The 21,804-nt window shown below is 46.3% G+C and overlaps 1 protein-coding gene across 1 annotated transcript in view; it reads right to left on the reverse strand.

The window, feature by feature from the left end:
* Positions 1-3,295: 3,295 nt before the first annotated feature.
* Positions 3,296-21,804, reverse strand: part of LOC128425721 (disco-interacting protein 2 homolog C-like) — a 30,928-nt gene continuing 12,419 nt past the window's right edge. The window contains 34 exon segments of the mRNA XM_053412476.1: positions 3,296-3,548; positions 3,650-3,773; positions 3,856-4,030; positions 4,136-4,210; positions 4,748-4,805; positions 4,898-4,959; positions 5,381-5,551; positions 6,089-6,257; positions 6,816-6,946; positions 7,260-7,369; positions 7,811-7,922; positions 8,064-8,120; positions 8,122-8,186; positions 8,310-8,433; positions 8,765-8,845; positions 8,929-9,029; positions 9,157-9,358; positions 9,453-9,567; positions 10,427-10,635; positions 11,311-11,447; positions 12,387-12,526; positions 13,092-13,206; positions 13,738-13,857; positions 13,986-14,079; positions 14,334-14,398; positions 14,490-14,592; positions 15,008-15,117; positions 15,263-15,386; positions 16,658-16,768; positions 17,163-17,254; positions 17,880-18,077; positions 18,958-19,077; positions 19,384-19,532; positions 20,875-21,064. Of these exon segments, the coding sequence (XP_053268451.1) occupies positions 3,296-3,548; positions 3,650-3,773; positions 3,856-4,030; positions 4,136-4,210; positions 4,748-4,805; positions 4,898-4,959; positions 5,381-5,551; positions 6,089-6,257; positions 6,816-6,946; positions 7,260-7,369; positions 7,811-7,922; positions 8,064-8,120; positions 8,122-8,186; positions 8,310-8,433; positions 8,765-8,845; positions 8,929-9,029; positions 9,157-9,358; positions 9,453-9,567; positions 10,427-10,635; positions 11,311-11,447; positions 12,387-12,526; positions 13,092-13,206; positions 13,738-13,857; positions 13,986-14,079; positions 14,334-14,398; positions 14,490-14,592; positions 15,008-15,117; positions 15,263-15,386; positions 16,658-16,768; positions 17,163-17,254; positions 17,880-18,077; positions 18,958-19,077; positions 19,384-19,532; positions 20,875-21,064 (4,262 nt within the window).

Raw genomic sequence — 21,804 nt, forward strand, 5'->3', positions numbered from 1 at the left:
ATTCCATCATGTCCATAAAAGATCTGACCCCAGTGAGAGAGAAATGCTTTTACCTTCGAGTGACGGACGAGTGAAGAAGCAGAAACACGGAGATGAAGAGGAAAAGAAGATTTGTGTTTAACAGTTTTACTGTGTTTGTTTTACTCCGTCTTCCCATCTGTGGCCTTTTACAAAGCTGTAAAAGTTGTTTGCATTTATAAACTTTGCTCTTACTCGAGCACGTCCAGCTAATAATATTTAGGAGGGGGGGGGGGGGGGGGAGCCAATAAAATCCTGTGACTGTGGGAAAACTGAGAGAAAGAGACATAACAGGAAGTTTTACTTGTACTTATTTCCCGTTAAACAATATGATAAGTTAAAGTTGTATTTTACCCTTTAATTGTCTAGACAAACAGAGGATATTAAAATTCACTGAAGGAAACAAGCAGATGAAATAGAAAATGTTTGTTTAGTTTTCCAGGTTTACAATATTAGAAATATTTCACAAAGTGATACTGAAGAGTTTCCTCAAATAAAAAGTGAATAAATTGAAATTCAGACCCTTGAGTTTGATCGATGTTATCTTTATATTTCTGGTTCCAGCGACTGGAACAAGGAAGTGAAGACGGATCGAAGTCGGCAGCTGCAGGAGCTGAAGCGTGTTTGACGTGTGACTGGTTTTTATTGGTGGATCCTGTAAAAGTTGACCTCTGTGACCTTTAGCTTAACCTCTGCTGAGCATCTTCGTTAATGTTTAGAGACAATAAAGATTCTCCCTCGTTTAATTATCATTTCATTTCAACTTTTTGCTCATTTCATATTACCTACGGAGACGTATTGATTCAAATGCTAAACTTAACATGACCTTATACTTGATTAATTTCCTTCATCACCTGAACCAGCAGCACAAACCAATCATCTGTAAGCAAAACAATAATAATAATAATAATAATAAAGAGGACCAGTCTGAGTTTTAGCCAATCAAAGCACTTTATTGCACTGTATAGTGTGACGGTGAGCCAATAGCAGGCTCTTATAAAAGTGTCATTTAATCTTTTTATCATGTGTACAAAACAAGTCACACACACTTGTACCGTACAAAATCAACACTATTTACATACAATATACACACACACACATCTAACACACGCTCACTCACTCAAACACAGACACACACCATGCAGTCTCTCTCCCATCTGACCCTGAACACACTGACGAGTCCTCCGGGTCTCTGATGGGAGTTCCCTCTTGTCCCACATCCTCTGCTACACACACACACACACACACACACACAGGGACTGAAACATGGCCGCTACGCTGCTACCAACAAACCCAAACTGCTAAAACAGCCAAACAAGCGCAATAAGCAACTTCTGATATGCATAAAGTTTTTTTTTCTTCTTCTTCTGATAAAAAAAGACGAATGATGGCGAAAGACGATGAGACGGAATGGACCAGAGAAACAAAGCAGGAGGACGAGGACGTAAACAAACGATGCACCGGTCGTCTCTCAGGAACCTGCAGCGACCGACAGGTCAGTGCCGATCATATAATTCACAGCCGATAAACTCTTCTTCTAAAACCTTTCATATAGTTTTTAATTCTCTTAAATCATCTGAGGGGAGTTTGGTGTTGGATCCCACACGAGGCTGCAGCTGCCGCCCCGAGGCCCAGAGGGCGCCACTGAGCTGCTTCTGTGCAAACTGGAGACAGGGAGCCAGGATTCATTCTCTGTTCCTCTTCATCACCAGGAAACAGTAAAAGTTCCTCTTCACTCAAAACTACACAACACGAAATTAAGTTTAATATAAAACCTGAAACAACAACTGAGCTTTGTGTGTTTCTGCTGTTCAGTTAATAAAAGATTTAAATCAGTAATGTCCCTCAATCAGCAGCGGCTTCATTACTCTTTGCTCTTTTAGTGCCGATGAGCTGTTTTGCTGCAGATTTAAATTTTAAAATCATCTGTTAATGAGTCGAAACATAAATATTAAGATGCATAGTTATACAAAATATAATAAAAGTTTGTTCGAGGTGAAGCGGATTCTCTGGGGATTCGTCTCTTTGAGTTTCTCTTTGAATCGAGCTGCTGCTCCGACAGTGAAACTTCAGTATAAACTCTTTTCTGACATTACTCGTCCTCTGCAGCTCGTTTGGAGACGTGACCTCTGACCTCGGCGGCGGGGGGGGGGAACGTCCTCGTGGGCGTTATTGCTACAATCTGAACTTCTCTCTCTGTAAACTTCGTCCCTTTGCACCGAGCGGCCTCCAGACGCGGCTGCGTTAAAGTGCATCTGGATCCAGAGAGCGACTCTGAAGGCCTCGCCCCCCCGACGTGCTGATTCGGCTCCTGGAGGAACGGAGGCGTGTCCCCGTCGCTCCGATCTAAATATTAATAATACTCTGTCTTCTTCTTGTATTTACACACAGTGCACTTTGCTTGACGCGATGCTTTGGATGTTTCAGGGACTGAATTCACAGTAACTCTGATGATTACAAGAAAAACTAAAAGTTTCTTTCTCTCAGTTTCTGAACCAGATTTAGAAAAAGTTGCAGTCGATGGTTTTAGAGCCGGTTCCACGTTTCACTGCGACACTGAAAACTCAAATCTTATTTATAACGTTTAAAACCAGTCTATAAAATGTTTTTCGCATTTGATCGTCGAAGGTTTAAAATCTGTTTGAAATCTGCGTTGAATTCACATTGAAACTGGTAAAATAAAACACAAAGAGATGAACACACTCATACACACACACACATGATGCAGACACACACACACACACACAGGGTGCAGGTGGAGAGAGCTGCATATAGGGGCTACTATACCTCTTTGTGATGTAGGTACCTCTCCATATAGATTATTATGTCTATGTACAATATTTATATTTTTTACAATAATCTGGCTGCCCCTCGTCTAATTGAAATAATACCACCGAACTGGGATTTCTCTCCTGGACCAGTAAGACGTGATGTCACGGTCCCTCTCCACACAGTGTTCCCCTAAGGCTTTCTGCAGTGACGGGCTCCTGCTGACGGTCACGAGAATGAGCGGGGGTGTACAAATGGTCATGACACCACTGAGCAATCAGTCAATCAATCAATCAGTCAGTCAATCAATCAATCATCTGTCAATCAACCGGCACAACACGACTGTAAAGAAAACGGACGACTTAAGACTTCACCATATGCAGGTTCAAAAATACAGTACATCTTGATTTTGGGAAATGAATGAACAACAACGGCGATATGCACGGCATACAAACGCATGCTCGCTCTCTCACACACACACACACACACACAGACACACACACTCAGGCTACATGTTGTAGGCCACGTAGATGGGGTCGAGCTGGTCTTGTAAGAAGCCGTCGCGGAGGTGCATGCGCTGCTTCTCTCCGCGGGAGTTGATGGGGATGACGCCGATGTCCGTGACCACGACCACGCCCACAATCAGGTAGTGCTCCTCCAGCACCGCCTTGGTCACCATCGGAACCAGGTCCAGGGCCTCCTGCTCGGAGCCCTCCAGCTCCACCACCACCACCAGCAGGTTGGTCCAGGGGAACACGGCACTGGGGAAACAATCACATTTCACTTTGTCACTTTCATCTGATGTTTGACTTTCTTCAGCAGCTGATCTCTGACTGGATCCTGGAGACCCGGGGACACGTACCACTCCATGATGCTCTTGTGTGCACGTATGACCGAGGTCTCGATGTCGATGGGATGGTACCTCATCCCTCGCAGCTCCATGGCCTCCTCCAGAGCTCCCACCACGAACAGAGCGTCGTGTCTCTCTGTTCACACACACAACCAGAGTTTGAGTTTCCTGAGACAAAGAGACGACGGGTCAACGTGAGAGACAGACGTCCACCTCACCTCCGTTAGCGTCAGTGAGCTCGGTGCGGCGGAGGAACCCCAGATAACCCGTCCTGGCCCAGGTCGTCTGGGTGTCACCAAAACTGAGTCTGGAGCTGAAGTGGTCCGACTGGAGAACCTCCTCGCCGTAACCGCTGTAGTAGCCGCTGCCGTTGTGAGCGCTGTGCACCCAGATCTGAGAAATCAAGACAAATGAATAAACGACAGAGAGAAAAGATCAAACTGGAGACAGAAAGAACAAGAGACAAGATGAAGATTGAAGGAGGAGAAGTGGGCGGACCTCTCCCAGGTGCGAGTCTCCCAGAGGTCCCTTCGTCTCCGGGTTGGCGATGATGATCCGAACTCCAGGAAGGATCTAAAATAAAAGAATCAGTGGTCAGAGCTACAGCTTCGTGAATACAACTCTATGAATAGATCACATCTTCATCCTCCTCTTCCTCTTCGACCTCAGCTCAGCACATTCACGCCCACTTTCTGTTTGGTGACACATGTTCTGTTCCAGAAGAATAAAAAAAAGATGGAAGAGTTTTCTTTCTCTCTCTCTCTCTCTCTCTTTGTGTGTCAGCAGCGTGTGTGTGTGTGTGTGTGTGGGGGGGGGGGGGCGGGACGAAGATGAAGAACGTCTCCTCAGGCTCCAGGAAAAGATCCGACACTTTCCTGTTTCTACTCAGTGTCCTCGTCCATATGATCCATCGATGTGAGGTTATTTCAGTCGTGTGTGTGTGTGTGTGTGTGTGTGTGTGTGTGTGTGTGTGTGTCTCACTTTTACCACGCACTCAAAGAGAATAGCCCTGGGTCCTGTCTCTCTGTGAACAGGAAGGAAGGAAGGAAGGAAGGAAGGAAGGAAGGAAGGAAGGAAGGAAGGGGGGGAGGAAGGAAGGCTCACACTCACCTTGCCGGACTCCATCAGCGGCAGGCTGTGAGGAGAACCTCGCTCCACCAACCGAACCCTGAAGGACAAACACGTGCAGAGATTAAATATTATATTATTAGAGATATATAATATCAGAGTCAGAGATGTGTGACGAGCGGATCTTCAAACCTGTCGTGACGCAGCGCTCTCATGTCCACGTACACGGTGGTGGGGTCCGGCCCTGAAGTGCCCTGCAGCCAATCACAACACAGACACTGTGAGCATGTGACCAAGAGCCTGAGAACTTGATCAACATCAGCTGCACGAGGTCGTTCAGAGACGACTTCAGTGGTATTTTTTTTATTATTTCTGTCAAATGAAACAAAACTAATAAAAAAAAGAGAAAGTTGATCAAATCTAAATACAAGGATCTTAATTATTTTCGCCAAATAATAAAATAAAAGCTATGAGCTAAAAAATTCTATCAATAAAATGTGCAGCTTCTTTAATGTGAGAAGTGTTTTTTCTGTTTTAAATCATCGTGAACAGATTTTGACATTCGAAGACGTCACCTCGCACATTGTTCATTATTTTAAAGACTAGACTAAGAAAACAATAACTTGAAAACTGAGATAGTTTCCAGTTGCAGCTCGGAGCCGTGCTGGATCTCACCTGCAGGCAGATGGCCAGGTTGACTCTGCAGCCGAAGGCCGTGCTGACGGAGCGCGGGTGGAGGCCGAGGTCTTTGAACAGCTTGGAGAAGGAGTGTGTGAGCGACATCCTGGGTCGCTCCTCCGCCACCACCACACAGGCCCGAACCCGGGACAGGTCCAGACCCCGGGCCTGGAGGACACACAAACACACACACACACACACACACACACACACACAGCTCATCATTTCACTTTTCTGTACCTGAGCCCGACACTCTGATTTTGGACAAAGTTAAGAATCACGTTAAGGCTGTAGGAGTTTAACTGACGGATCTAGTGAAGGTGTCGTGTGACTCACAAGTGGAGAAATGAAAACATGTGAGTGACTAATAAAAAAGTCCTTCTTCCAGTCTCCATGGAGACACAGAGACAGATAATGAACTGCGAGACTGCGTCAGCGACCAATCAGAGGCTCTGAGACGTGTCCTCGACCAATCAGAGGCTCTCAGACATGTCCTCGGGCTGAGCTCACGGAGTCAGGTTATTAAAGTGGAGGAGGAGTGAAGTGCTGGAGGAACCAGGTTCCAGAGGATGGAGGAGCAGTAACTTGTCCTGAACTGACTGAACATAGTGACATCACTTTGTGTACTTCAGGTGATTTATCTCTAACCTCCTGAAATTAAATCTCCCTGACACATGTCTTCTTGTTGATGAATCAGAAACTGACCTTGAGCGCCTCGGTCTGCAGACCCAGTCCCTTGGTGCAGAGCTCCATGACGCTGTAGGAGCAGAAGGTGTCTCTGACCCTCAGCTGGCTGACGGCCAGCAGCCACAGCGCCGGGTTGGACTCCAGCTCCACCGGAGGGATCAGGATGGACTGGTGGCCTGAATACACACTGCAGACCACACAGACACAACAATAAAGATTCAGTATATCCTCCATTTCAGGAGCAGTAGTGTGTCCTTTGCTCTTAAACTCTTTATGTGAGCGGTCGGTGTTTGGAGATTCTCATATTGAAGGTGATTTGCAGTCGGATTTGACTTTTAACTCAGCAGCAGAAGATTTTCAGGCCAAGTTCAGAATTTATGAGCCGAGAAGAAACCAGAGTTGAGCTCCGGAGCCAGAAGTGAAGATTTAAAGACGCCAGGTGTCACAGATGAATGTTCCTGAGGAGATTCTCTGTTCGTGTTCTTAAAGGACACCAGACGACTCTCTGGCATAAATCACAGCTCCAGTATAACATGTAGTGAAAAGTGTCCCGACAGATGAAGCTGAGTTTCTCTGGTGAATTTCAAACCTGACAAAGTCGTGAAGAACTAACACCGTGTGGCCAAAAGTATATGGACGTCTGTTTGTGATGGAGGGACTTTTTATTTTGAAGCAACAGCTTTATAAGCTCTTAAGATGGTGGTGGAGGGGGGGGGGGGGGGACACATTTAAAGGTTGCACCAACCTGCAGAGACACCAAACGACAAAACCGAGGCCGCAGTAAGGATCCAGACAAATGGCCACTTCTCTGGACGGGTACAACTCACACTGCAGCTTCACCGACCGGCAGAAGGCTCCAACGGCATTGTGGGACATCTGGAAGGTCGGCGTGAGGACAGAGACACACAACAACACAAACAGGACGGAAGGTTGGACAGTTAATACACAAGTTATTCAAACTGTTAGTTTTAAACATTTCCTCTAATTCCTAATGTGTCTCTGAACTCTGAGTATCTCACTACATGTTTGTGTCTGCCTCCACAGTAACACATCTCTGTAAACATCTTTCCCGTGTGCACTACACTGTGTGTTGTTCCTCGCCCCCCCCCGGTGGAATTAAACCATGAGGAGTAAATGAACTGAGGAGCAGGTTCATGCGACTGGACGAGAGGATCAACGCTGATCTGACCTGAACTCCGGCCAACATGCCGGTCGTGGACACGCTGAAGTCCAGATAGGCCAGGCCTTCAGGGTTGGTGGGCTTATGGAGAGCTGGAGGCTTCTTCTTTGGCAGGTCATCTGCAGCACAAACACACACAAGCACACAGTTAGTTTTATTACACAATCTGTTCACTTACATTAATTTCAGAGACACTAATCTCCAGTTGAACCCACAATACAACTACAGCTGTAACAGTCATGGAGAGAAATTAAAATATGTCCTGTTGTGGTAAATGTTATGTATAATTTTCCATTTTTAATTGAATGTAAACATAATACACTGATGGATGTTTTTCCCGTGATTCTAAAGGGAGAAGTAAAAGTTAAGGTTTTATTATTATGGAGATCTGAAAAATGACGAGTTCAGATGAAACAGATGTTTCTGATGTGTTTCAAAACTCAAACAGAGCAGTGTGGACGAAGCATTAAGGTCCCTACAAGTATGGAAGTAATGGTTTTCATTTGTGTGTGTGTTTGTGTGTGTGAGTGTGAGTCTGTGTGTGAGAGGGGCCACAGTACCCGTGTCCAGAACAGGAGGCCAGTTCCTGATGTCCACAGTGGCCATGGCCTCTTTGGAGCGCAGCAGCTTACAGATGACCGCCGTGGTCATCACACAGGCTGAGTGACTAACCTGGAGAGAGGAGGTCCAGAGGGGAGGGGGGGGGGGGGGGGGGTCAAAGGTCAGAGGTCAGCTGTACTTCAGTGTAGCTACAACAAATACTCTCTAAAAAGGTACTGATCAGATATCCATTGAGAGGAGGGACATCCTGACCTCGACGATCATCTTGACGGTGGGCAGGGTGGTGGAGATGTTCTGAGGGTGGGGGGGGTCTCACTGTGATGGGGACGCAGCCGGCGTACAGGCTGCCGTAGAACGCCGCGATCAGGTCGATGCCTGCAGGAGACACAGAGGGACAGAGGGACAGAGGGACAGAGGGACAGAGGGACAGAGGGACAGAGGTGTGAGCGCTCTGTAACACTCCTGTCATCGTCCTGTGGGTACGAGCGAGTCTCTCACCTGGAGGGTAGACCAGAGCGACGTGGTCTCCTTCCTGAAGACCCCCTCTCTCCATCAGCAGAGCGGCCACTCGCTCTGCTCTCTTGTGCAGCTGCAGACAGGTGAGAGAGCTGGACACCGCCCCCTGGAGGGGAGACGAGGCAGGTGGAGAGAAGAGTGTAAAGATCACTGATAAACTCAAGGCTACACTTGTAAGTGTAAAAGCTCAATCCTGTACAAAGTAATGGATAAAATTATATATAATATATAATAATATAAAAGGAAAATTAAACATTTTTCTTTTACAATCTGCTTTTCAGAGCTCCACTCGACACATTGATGATTTTTCTCGTTATAAAAACCACGTCATCCGACACGGAGCCAAACAGAGGTGATGACCACATGTGGCTGCAGGGGGCGCTGTGGCTCAGTCACATTAGTGCTTGTTAAACAGGAAACAGGGTGAGAGCTGTTACCCGGGAGCTGAGCAGGGTGTAGAGGACGTGGTCCGGTGTGGTCTGAGCTCGCCACTGCAAAACCTCCGACAGGAACAGGAACTAGAAAACACACAACGTCATCAGATCGAACTGTGATTGTTTATGTGTGTGTGTCTGTGTGTGTGAGTGTGTGTGTGTCCCACCTGATCGTTGTCGTCAGTTTGTCCCAGATCTCTTCCACTGGCCTGAGCGATCCTCTTCCCTGACACCAGATTCCCCACCATCACAGAGGCAGGTCCGATCTCTGCAGCTCACACACACAGACACACAAGTCAAACACACACACACAGTACTGAGCAACTAAGCAAACACAACACCTTCCCTCCAGAAAAGCAAGGAACTCTGGGTATTCAGACAGCGGCGTCTCTCACCTGGTTGTTTCTGCCGGGGCTTGGGCAGGTTGGTGACGCAGGTGTGGGGGCACATGAGCACGTTGCAGGGGTGCAGCCCCCCCTCCAGGTACAGCTGCTTGATCTCCGACAGGTGGATCCCCCCCAGAGGAGTCTTGGGCAGCGTGTTGGCCGGGACCAGAGAGAGGCAGAACACGCCCACGCCGTGGATACTGTCTATGGCCTGAGAGGGATGGAGGACAGTGGGATTATCATCTGATCATCATCATCATCATCATCACCGTACTCTTCTTCACGGCTTGTGAGAGACGACCTACCTGCAGGACGCGGCTCATCCACTGGAAGCTGTCCTCCTCTGTGGAGTCGGGTCTCTGCTCGGCCACGACCACGATCCTCTCGTCCCTCAGAACCGTCACAGAGAACACGGCTATCCTGCAGGGACGAAGCAGGGACGAAGACGAGGCAGGGACGAAGACGAGGCAGGGACGAGAGAGGGACGAAGACGAAGCAGGGACGAGAGAGGGACGAAGCACAGAAGCACCGGTCAACAGAGCTGATCTCAACTTTTCTCTCGGTGGTCGTTCCTCAACTTGAGGTAACGAGCAGTCACATGATCAATTAGCAAAACAGTTGTTTTCACAGATAAGGCAATCGTCCGTCAACATAAAGAGAAAATTAATCCATATTTTTTTTAAGTTAGCAGCTGAACACGATACTGAGTCAAATCCTAAGCTGCCAACCAGTGATATAAATATCAGCTGTGGATCAGTCATCGCTCCCTGATGTCACCGAGGCTCTAAATTAGATCAGGACTGAGAATCCCTTCCTGTTGGAGCTGCAGGTTTTTATTTAGCAGCAACAGGTGAGTCATTCTGTGAAGCCGGTGATGAAACTCAGCCTCAAGTGAAACTCTGGAAACATTTCATCAGGCCGGGTCCCGGGGGGGGGGGAGGAGGCTCAGTTTCCTGTCTTCAATCAACACAGCAATAAACTTCCAGAGCAAAGTGAAATATTACATCATGATGGCCACACAGAGCTAAACAACTGACCCGTCTGTGGAGGCACCACATTGTTCATCTGAACCAACAAATATCAAAGATTTGAGATTGTTTCAGACAGAGGCTGAAAGGAGGAGCTGCAGCAAAGGACCGTTTGAGGAGAGTGGTTTTTAGGACTCTGCTCATTTCTCAGCCTGAAGGTAAGCGAGCCAGGTTCGATGTGAAGGATGTGAAAGACTCTTCATCTGATTCTCAGTGTGACTCCAGTTCTCTCGGGTCTTTGTCCCACTCACCTTCCTCTGTAGACAAATTTCATCGGCTCCACCGCCAGCGCCGTGGCCACGATGTCGTCGGCGTTGTGCCGGCGCCCGCTCACCATGATGAGTCCGTCCATCTTGCCGGTGATGAAGACGAGGCCGCCGGGGCCGATGAAGCCCAGCAGGCCGGTCCGCACGAAGGCGTACTCGCTGACCAGCCCCCCCCCGGCGCTCACCGGGTAAACCTGCAAACACACAGAGGCGTTCAGAACTCTGGAGCTGCGAGACAGAGCCAGGATCAGATATGGTTTTATTTTTAACTTTTATGTCGATAATGTCTCACTGCAGGTTTTAATAAAGCAGATATGATGGTCGGGCTCATGCTGCAGACACTGTTACAAACAGAAGATTAAAATAAAGAGAATTAAAATGGTTAAGATGAGAGATAATATCACTAAAACCAGAATAAAAGGAAATTCACCTGGGATCTCAAATATTCATGTTTTAGACATAAGATTAAAGAAATGTGGTCAGGGCTTTAGGGACTTGAGATGTGAACTGTTTACAACATTCTTCACCCAAGTGCTTAATTAATCCAGAAGATAATCCTCAGGTTGTGAAAGTGAGAATCTGTGGAGAAGATGTTTATCTCCAGGATTCCTCTTGTGTGTCATAACAAACACACAAGCATGAAAAGCTGCTGCGCACGAAAATCGATGGTGATTCTTGTTACGAGAATAAAGATTATATATATTTGCACTTCCATGGGAACTTCACAGAGATGCAACACATTCCACCTTAATGGGTTCAGTGCATGCTGTGGTGTTAACACGGTGTAAACACGGTGTTTACTATAAATCATATCAACAATCAGTGTGAGTGAGAAGATCTCAGTCAGGGTTCTGGGTCGGCCCCTTCACCTCGAAGCAGTTCTTGGTCATGCCAGTCAGGCCGTAGTAGGAGGTTCCGGTGGCGATGGAGCAGACGCAGAGTTCTCCGATCTCGTCCGTCTGACAGAGGAGAGGGACGCCCTCCGGCCTCACCACGCACACCAGGCCTGGGAGAACCAGGGGAGACGAGGAAAGAAGGGAAAACACAGGATTAACACCGACAGTGACGTTATTCATCCAGATGAACCTGTTTAAAAAACAAGTGTCTCAGAATTTCCTCTTAAAGTAGGTTTGTTCTGATCCAATTCAAAACATCTGCATCCACCAGACACCAGGTGACTTCAGTTAGTGGGTTTAACTGAACCTCTGCAGCAGGTTCACATCTGAACATATGAATTAATGCCAAAAAACTTTCAGTGATGGTTCTGATTAGGTAACTGGGAAACAATAATTCCACTGTGTAGTTTCCAGTGACTCAGGCTTTATTTTCCAGATGTTGAATCTCCTCCTTCACGCCAGAGGAAAATCAACTCGTCTGTTCCCGACAGCCTTCGATTAAACGGACAGATTCATTAATTCAACTCAGGCTCCTCTGCAGTGCAGTACCCGTGATGAACAGTGGGTGGCGTGACTTCAAGAGAGAGCTTAATTTGTGACAGCAGCGTTGTGATTGGCTGTGGCAGCGTCTGCGTCTGATCAGCAGGGTTTACATGTTCTCCTCCGGATTACTGCGTCTTTATGGATTATTAAACACAGACCGTCACTTCATCATGACTGAATCCTATTTACATGAGAAACTCACTGCACAGTTATATATATATATATAACTAGAATTTGTGTTTGTTATTAATTAAACAGAGAGCTCTTCATTACTCACTTTGAGTCTCTGATATTTTGGTAACGCTTTACCAGTGTTATTGTTAATGCATTAATTATTATAATGGACTAAAACACTATTGTGATTGAATTTTTAAGTGGAGAGAAGATTTATGAGCAAAACATTTGTTAATTGATATAAAAATGATAAAACTTCACTGATCCCAGCCTCTCAAATAGACTTTCTTTTTGTGACAGACCCACACAGACACACACAGACACACACAGACCTCCTGGTGTGACGGTGCCGACGTCCTGCACGGTGAGAACAGAGAGACGTTCCTCTGTGTCCACCCGGACGACCCCGTAGGTCAGACCCTGCATGGACAGGACGCCTCGTCCCGGGGGCTGGCTGCTGTCCTCCACCGGCCTGGACACAACACACACATCTTCAGTTTACATTTAAAGAGACAACAACCCTCAAGACAGAGGAGGCGTCACCTTGTTCGGCCCCGTGAGACAAATGGTGATGGTACTTTGTAGTTTGATTGGATTCTAAAGTTTCCTAAGTAGGTTAACAGGTACTTTATGGTAATGTATGGTATAATAAAGTGATTTAATACAGTAAACACATATTTAAACACATTTCATCAACCAATGAGATTTGTTCCACATAAAACACCAAACTCTCTACCAGAGACTTTTTAACTTTGTATTAAAAAAAACTCACTTCTCCATCAATATTACATACATATATATATTTATATTTTCAATCAGTAGTTTAAAGGTGAAATACTTTGATTTATTTGCTTGTTATTGATCAGTCGTGTTGTATTGATTAAGAACTCTGAGTGATCAAGTGTTTACTCATTCTTCTCTGTGGATGTTTGTGTGAACATTTGCATATTTGTGATTCTGTGCTTGTTTGCATAATCAGTGTATGTAAAGTAGAAATGACTGTGTGTGTGTTAGTGTGTGTGTGAGTGTGTGTGTACCTCCTGATGGCCACTGTGAGGGCCTCTGGCGAGCTGGCGCAGGGACAGATGACGTCGGCTCTCAGCCCTTTGGTCTGAAACACGTTGAGGAAGGCGTCGCAGGAGGAGATGGACCCTGACGCACACAAGCAGACACACAAACTGTCACAAGTGTTTCCACTCGGGGTCGAAACCTTAAAAACAACTTGGAGGAGGAAAATCTTTTAACTACTTGAACTCAGTTCTTTTGAATTTACAGTTAAGATCCAGCTAATCCTTCACAGGGAGCTATTTCCTGTCTAACTCTAACAAAATGAAATAGATTACACAGCAGAAGAAAAACTACATTTCCAGGTCTGCAAGCTGATACTGAAATGAACTGAGACTGTCCAGTAACCATAAAGTAAATATTATGTCATATGTAAATCTTATAAATATGCAAAAACATACTTCTGAATAATTGAGCTATTTAAGTTCCTGGTTTCTAACGTTACATATCAGTTGTTCCACCTCTAGTTGGGTTAAAAAACATTTATTGTACCAAATGTGTTCAGTTGGACACAAGCGACTCTATTCCTGTAAAATGACCCAGATTCTCGACTTCCCCAGAGGATACACCTCTAGTCAGTCCACTGGTAGTGGGCGGCTCTGTGGACTGGGAGCTTACAGGGATTCGATCCGTCGGCCACCAGCAGCATGCGCAGCGAGCTCAGGTTGATGTCCTTCTGGTCTTTGTGGGCCACTAGAGCCCAGTGCATGTCTCTGGACTTCACACAGGCCACCTTGGCTGCAGGGGGGGGGGGGGGGGGGGGGGGGGACCACAAACACACACATCAAATTAGCATTGACTCTATTTGACAGACAGCTGAATGGAGTGAATTGACTGAGCCGAGTGGCAGGTGCAGTGTGACTGACCTTTGTACTGGCAGACCTTCTGGATCCACGACAGAGGATTGACCTTCATCAGCGAGTAGGGCACGCTGATCACGTGCATCATGTTCATGACACTCTGCACAACACATACACACACAGACAGACGCACAAAATGAGACACCATACCAGCAGCTTGCTACACCTGCTAAAACTCCTCTTGTCATGAAAAGCTCCACAACTTGTTGTTAGAACATTAAAATACAGGGTTGCACATCTAATCTTTCATTTGAAGTAACAGGAGTGTGTCTAGCGCCACCTTCAGACGAGAGGGAGACAAATACAGAAGGAGACGAGGGTCGTGACCTCTGACCTGCAGAGGGAGAGTCTTACCGTGAGGATGCCGTGCCACAGGCCCACGTCCTTCTTAAAGTCCAGAACATTCACTATGGTTTCAGCTACAGACAGAAATCAAGAGAACAGGTTAGATGATCAGGAGCTGTGTGTGTGTCTGTGTGTGTGTGTGTGTGTGTGTGTGTGTGTCCATACCCTCAGTGTAGCTGCAGGATTGCGTGAGCGCCTGGCAGTGTGTGAGCAGAGCGATCCTCGTCACCGTGACTCCCAGCACGCTGCCGTCCTTACAGGTTTTATACTGGGAGGAGAACAACAGACGGATCCATGAAGTGAGGGGAGAGGAAGGAGTGCAGACAGAAATGATAAGATATACGATTTATTAATATGTGTGTTCACAAAAAAGTCTGAAAATTACAGATTTTTAACTGTTTTTAACGGATGTTGATTGTTTTCAAGTGTTTTTTCTTCCTTTGTGTTTTATTCCTTGAATTTTGTAAAACACTAAGTAGCCTTTCTATAATAATAAAGTTTTATTATTTGTATTTCTATTATTAGAGCCCGGTGATATGTGAGGTGGCCGGAAACAATGTCAGCTCGAATTTAAGACAAACTGACGACTCAGCTTCTGTTGCAGTGAAGAGGACACTGATTCACTGTGTGTGTGTGTGTGTCTGTGTGTGTGAGTGTGTGTGTGTGTGTGTGTGTTGGCTGACCTCTATGTAAGCAGTGTCGTTGTTTGCATCCTTGATGTGAGGGAACCAGTCTCTGGGAGGTTTGGACAGATGCTTCGACTCCGTTACAAACCACAGCAGCTTGGGCCAACCTGCAGAGAGAGAGAATATGATAATATAGAACATGAATATTCAAATACTCTGTTGTTTCCTATTTCATCACAACTAATGAGACAAAAGAAAGAGCAACAACAAGGAGAAGCCTTCACAAGGCGGCCATGACTGATGACCTCTGACCTTTGAACTGGGGGATCTCTCCTGTTGCACTCTTGGGCAGACCCTTGTGGCAGGCGTCACTGGTCAGCGCCACGGTGACGCCACAGCTTCCCAACAGGAATCCAATCTGCTGGCTGCCGGCATCCTATTGGACGATACAGACAAGGGACACGCCCACACCCCACCACGCTGGTAAGAAAACGTGCAAGTAAATCCAGAAAACAAAAGTTAACTCTTTCAATAACATACAGATAATGTTAATTTAATAAATGGACATGTCTGCGTCACACAGCGGTGAAACCTGCAGGCGGCCGCGTGACAGGAAAATTAATTTCAGCCTTAAATCACATTTATACACATTTTTCCTTTATGAAATCAGTTTCCTCAGTTTGTGGCTGTTAGCTGTCGTAAATACTGTCACATCATAACTGGTGGAAGGACTAGCTCTTCTGATTTTAGTAATTTCACTATCAAAGAACAGAGAAACCACTTTTCTTTAAGTTTATTCAATCTTTTCAAAGAGAGGAAGAACTTCAGTAAATTGTGCTTCTATGTTTAACTGAAAGTGTGTTTCTTTATTAATTAACTGTGGCTCTGTGATGTTTACATGATAGGTTATTGAGCTCTGAAAAAACAAAAATATAAATACATATATGTTAAGAGGAGGAAACAGACGTCAAACTCCACGTCCACATAAGCACGTGTGACGTTTGCTGCACCGCTGCTGCGTTGCTTCTCCAGCAGAAGAAGAAATGTTATGGAAAATCCTGCAGCATGAATGCAGGATGATGTGTGTGTGTGGGGGGGGGGGGGGGGGGGGGATTTAAGACCAACGTGCAGCAAAAGGTATTTTTTCTGCTGCAGCCGGTAATCACTGTGTAACCTTGTCAACACTGCACTGGTCATAACACTGCAAACGGCCAACTGAGCTCAAATAAAGAAATAACTCTGGCGTCTGAATAGGAACCGGAAAATTCAAAAAACGCAACTTTCAGAAAAGCATTTGGTCAAATTTCTGATTTCCATCCATCAGACGTGTTTATTCCCAGACGGTTTCTCCTGTGATGGCAGAGAACCAGGACGGCTCCGTATCAAACATCCTGAGTTTCAGACGAGTTCTTCTGCTTCAGACACGATTAACTCATCAGAAAAGCTTCTTGCTGCCAAACAGCTGAGACTGAAGATCCAACACTCAGTCATCACAGAGAAAAGAGGCCGAAGGAAGCACAGCAGGAGTTTGGAGCAGAGAGAATCAACCGTACACATTTCCTGACCTAATCCTGAGGACCAGGGTGTCAGTGTCAAACTGAGCTGAGCTGCAGCGATGACACATGATCATGAAGAGCACTTGATTTACTGTGCAGCACAGCCGGACGACCGGGTGGTGCTTGTGAATGGGACCAATGGGTGAAGTACCTTGCGACTCAGGGGCACCTCGATGGGGACGGGCACCACCTCGGCCAGCAGACATCCGTAGAAGGCCACCATGAAGGCTACTGGGTCGTTGTTGGGGAACACCAGCGCCACCTGGAGGAGGGAGAGAGGACAGCATGTGGATTCTGAGATGCTGGGGAACATCAGAACGGATCAAGGCAGAAAAATAAATCACGAACAACAAATCTCAGTTTCTGAGCAACAAGCAACAAATTCCTTCACAACAGTTATAAATAAAATATCAGTTCACTGAATGACGCCTGAGATTTAAAGTTAGTCTGAAACACTCAGTTCTTCTTCTTCTTCGTTTTTGGCGGGTGAGGTTACAGCCGCTGAATTAAAAATGTAGAGCGCATGAATTGCTGATTCGTTACAACTTTGCCAAACACAACAACAACAACAGCAACAACAACGCCGCACTGACATGAGCACAAATACGTGGAACCACAATCTGTGAGCGGTGGCGGTGCGGAGGAGTGTGACTCACCCGATCCCCCGGTCGCACCATGGGCTCCTGCTTGCTGCCCAGTTTGTGGAGGATGTTGTAGGCTAGCTTGATGCTGCGAGACCACAGCTTCCCTGCAGGGGGCAGGACACAGGATATGAGTGTGTGTGTGTGAGTGCACGTGTGTGTTCTTTGTCTATTTCGAGGACACACAGTCGATAAAAGAAGAAAGAAATGTCTGCAGTGACGCCATTTAAGAATTTTCAACCGGCGGGAGAGGTCACTAAAGATTATTCTTTTCAGTTGACTGTGGATTATATTCAAAAGTAAGAGTTGTCTAATACAGTAATCGATTTAACAAAGCTCCCACACACTGAGGGTGTCGGCCACAGGCATGAAGTCAGAAATCCAATTCATGGTTTCAACTGAAGGTCCTTGATAAAGAAAAGATGGGTCATAAATTACTGGAACTGTCTGATTTTAATCTTCCTTTGAGAGATCTGATTAATCCTAAAATATACAAAACACAGTCAGTGCTCACTGATAAATACTGAAAATAAACTGTTGTCGGGTTTATAATCTGGTTTTGAAGTTGAAATGTGGAGTCAGATCATTTATATTTCCTGATTTAACTTTATTATCTTATTCTACTTCACTTATATGAGTCCACAGAGGTGCACGTCTGTTTAGAAGGAACGTGTCATGTGATTCTTCCAGTGTGTACAGACGTAAATGTCGAGTGCTAGAGTGGCTGGTTACCATATGTTAGCACGTAGAGGGGCTTCCCTGCCGTGTCCAGGCTGGTGAGGCAGGGGGCCTTCGGAGAAATGGTTCCCCAGCGTTGGAGCGCAGCCTCCAGGGAGGGGGGCCAGTTAGTGACCACCCCCAGCGCCTCCCCCCGCACCAGCATCATCTCCGCCCCCTCCGGCCGCGGCTGGTTGGGGTCCGGCTGCTGGACTGGAGATGAGGAGACAGAGAACGTGTCACATGGAAACATCTAGCTCCAGTGAGGACAGCGGTGAGGAAGCTGTGATCACAACCCGACACACTGCTAATGAATGAGATGATATTAATACAGATGTATTGTGGGAATGTGAAGGTTCTGGACGGATGAATTCTACTTTAATATTGAGTTTATTCGGCAGTAAGCCTCAGAGGGAGGCAGCACGGGGGGGGGGGGATTCAGTCGGATTCAACCTTGAGCCGTTGTCATAAAAAATGGATCCAGAGAGAACTGGAGGTCTCAGGCACTATATCAACCTCTGAGCTCCACATTATCCCACATGACCACACAGAAGATATTCACCACTCGCTCAAAATGAATCCAAACTCTGCTAGAAACCTGGAGAAATAACACTTTTTCCAGAAGATGAACTCTGGGCTCGAGGTTCCTACGACACAAACTTCATATAACTTTGTGTTCTGCGCTGAAGATCATCTGGTCCCGAACATGGACTCCACACGACCCTGGAGGGCAGTGATTCTTTACTCTGTCACTGTTTCTAAGAATCACAGCTTGAAAACACCTGTGAGTTCAGGTATTGTGCCTCGGCAGCTCCTACCCATCATGCTTCACTCTCTGATGCACCCACCCAACACATACTTTCAGATTAGAGGGTTTTTTAACCGCCAGCGCTCGTTCTGCTCTACATCTGCTGCTCCACTGCTCTGCAAGGAATCTCTCCACCTTCCTCACAGCTGCAGATTTGCTTAATTCAGCCTCCACCTGCAACTTCTGACTTCAATCACAAGGAAATATCCACACGTGTGAGGATTGAGAGAGTGACACTGCACACTCAGATTCATGAGTCAGGCCGACACAAAGACAGATTCTAACCCTCTAGAAGTTCATCGAAGTCGTCCACGAAGAACTCTCTGAGCGGAGGCCTGCGCGGCTGCTTCAGCGTGTTCACCAGCTGCTGGATCTTCGCCGACACACGACTGCTGACCGGGACACCTGCACACAGCACGAAGACACACTCAGACAGTGGAGAGAGAAGAGGGGCAACAACTTACAGAATAAAAAAAAAATAATCAAATTAAAGAACGAACAGTGTTTAATCTGTAAAGGGGTAAAACAAAACGTTAATCTCCTCATCTAGGGGAGGGACAGGGACAGCCTGGTTGTAATTGGTCAGTTCTCTAAGGTGTTGGTCCAATTAGAGTTCACCTCCTGGTTCTATTTTTATCAAGGTGTGTTCAGTGTCTTTAGTCAGAGGCTCCAGTCAGGGGGGGGGGGGGCGGGCTCAGCGATGACTCTCACCGTCGCCTGTCTCCATGCGCTCTGCGTTGCCGTACTTCTGCGTGTTCCTGGCGATGGTTCCCATGTTGGACATGTGGTGCCGCTCGGTGTGGGAGTGAGACGAGTCCGACGAGTAGCCCGTCACGTCCGGGGGGGCCGAGTGGTTCTCTGGAGGGAGACAGAGGAACAAGCAGCCCGGGGTGACTCACTGTTCAGAGTCATCACTGTGATGTTTGTCAAGGAACTCGCTCTCTGCTCAATTAGTCAGGTTCTGAAGCTCAATTGGACTTTTTAGTTAATTTGGGTCAAATCTCCGACATATTCAATTAAATGACTATTTGAACACATTCTTTCTTTTAAATACTCTGATGCAAAATGTAAATGAAACCCAATCAGATCACATTCAACACAAATCTGAAGGATTAAACAAGAAGCTCTACAGTAACTTTTAGAAATCATTAAGAAGCTGCACATTTAAAAACGTTTTTCATAGACGCAGGATCGAAACCACGATCTGAGGTCAGCTGCTCATTTGCTTTCTGCTCCATCTCACGTTCCTCTGATAAACCAGAGCTACTGAAGCTTTCACCTCCTTCTCCTGTTTGACTTTGGCCCACGATCGATACCGTAAATGTCCTAAAAGACATCTGTTAAACTCTGGAATATTCATCACTTAATCCAACAGGTATTTGGCTGAATCTCCTCCCTGATTAAGACACTTCCACAGCCGGCAGAGCCTCTGTGACAGGTCGGGTATTATGGGATGTTGACGTACCGTCTGACTCCAGCGGCGGCGGCCACAGCATGTCGGAGCCAAACTCACAGGATCGACGCAGAGATCCTCCGTTCTCTGCGATGCTCAGAGCTCCCTTCCTCTTCAGGGACAAGTGGCCGATACCTGGATTCACAGGGACAGGTGTGTCGGAGACGAGGGGACAGAATGAAGACTGTTAGAAAGTGTGAGGAAATAACATCGACAGAACAAATAGGGAAGTATCAATAAAAGAGAAGGGTGGTGGTGTCAATAAAACTGATAAAGTCAATGGCAGTTAAAATAAGGACAAATTACTAATGAATACAAATTGATTGTAGCATAAAAATGACATCTAATTAGAAGCTAGACTGGAAATAATAACTGTTATGTGCAGGATAGAATAAATACAAATGTGAAGACACCAGATAACAAGAGACAGAGACAGTAGAAAAGGTACAATAACAAAATCAAAGAAGGGAAGTTGTGTTTATTCCCTTTATTAGATCTATAATGTATTAAATATATTAATCTAACTTTCTACATCAATTGGTAATAAATGATATCAACAGTTGTTATTACCCTCCTCTTGACCCACACATATGATCTCATCATGTGACCATTTGATGAATGAAGCTGCAGGTCTGTAATGGAACCAGAACCAGTGGATCTTACCGTGGTGTGACTGGGACAGGAGGCTCTGCTGGTGGAGGGACTGGCCCAGGTGCGTGTGCCCCAGGTGTGAGTGCGTCAGGTGCGAGATGTGCGTGTGCGCCAGCGAGTCGGCCAGTCGCCCGGCGTTGCCGCTGCCGCCGCTCTGCGTGGACGAGGACGAGGAGGAGGTGGAGCCCAGGTGGGCGGGGCCCAACTGGGATGGGCGGCTCATCCAGTGCTCCATGCCCGACATGTCGTCGCCCGGCCCCGCCTCCTCCTCCGAGCCCGACGACGAGTCTGAGCACAGGGGGGACAGGCCTGGTGAGAGGCAGTGACGCCATTATTCATCAAGAGAAAACCTTCACACAACATCAACACACAGTGACAGTAAAGTCAAAATTATAATAAAACATTTTATCATCTGCTGGCCACTGTTTTCAGGCTTCATGCTAAGTTAAGCTAAGCTACGTTAACCAGCTGTCCCTGAATATTAACCTCCTTGAATTGGTAAAATAAATTAGCACCTCCAGTTGTTACGTCTACGAGTCCATATGCTGAGCAGTGAAAGTGTTTCCTTCAAGTGGCAGAGGCGACGGACTCGAGAGCTCACAGAGACTAAATGTCAATAATTAGTCGGCCTGCGTGGAACAGCCACGAGAACCAATTCAGTTCAAACTGGCTTCAGGCTGCGCATCGGCAAAGAGCCACAAGGACGTGATTTACTTCTTTAAATAAGAGTCAGTCATGTGAACACAGATGAGCCACAGTTCACATCTATGTGAATCTAAAAGTTCACATCTTAAAACAGACACTTTCTACTTCAGATTCTGATTTCAGTGATTTCCTGTTTTTACAGAGACGTCAGGTTCGCAAATGAATTTTGCTCAAAGGTTAAAAAGAAAATTACAGGCAAACAAAGATATTACATTTCCTTCATTAAAATCCAATCAACATCTAATCTATGTTATCAACTCTGATTATGTTCAATCTAATGAGTTCACATTTGAGGTAAAGGTCAACTTTGATATCTCATTGCA

Source organism: Pleuronectes platessa, chromosome 20 (assembly GCF_947347685.1).
Source record: "Pleuronectes platessa chromosome 20, fPlePla1.1, whole genome shotgun sequence".
Lineage (NCBI taxonomy): Eukaryota > Metazoa > Chordata > Actinopteri > Pleuronectiformes > Pleuronectidae > Pleuronectes > Pleuronectes platessa.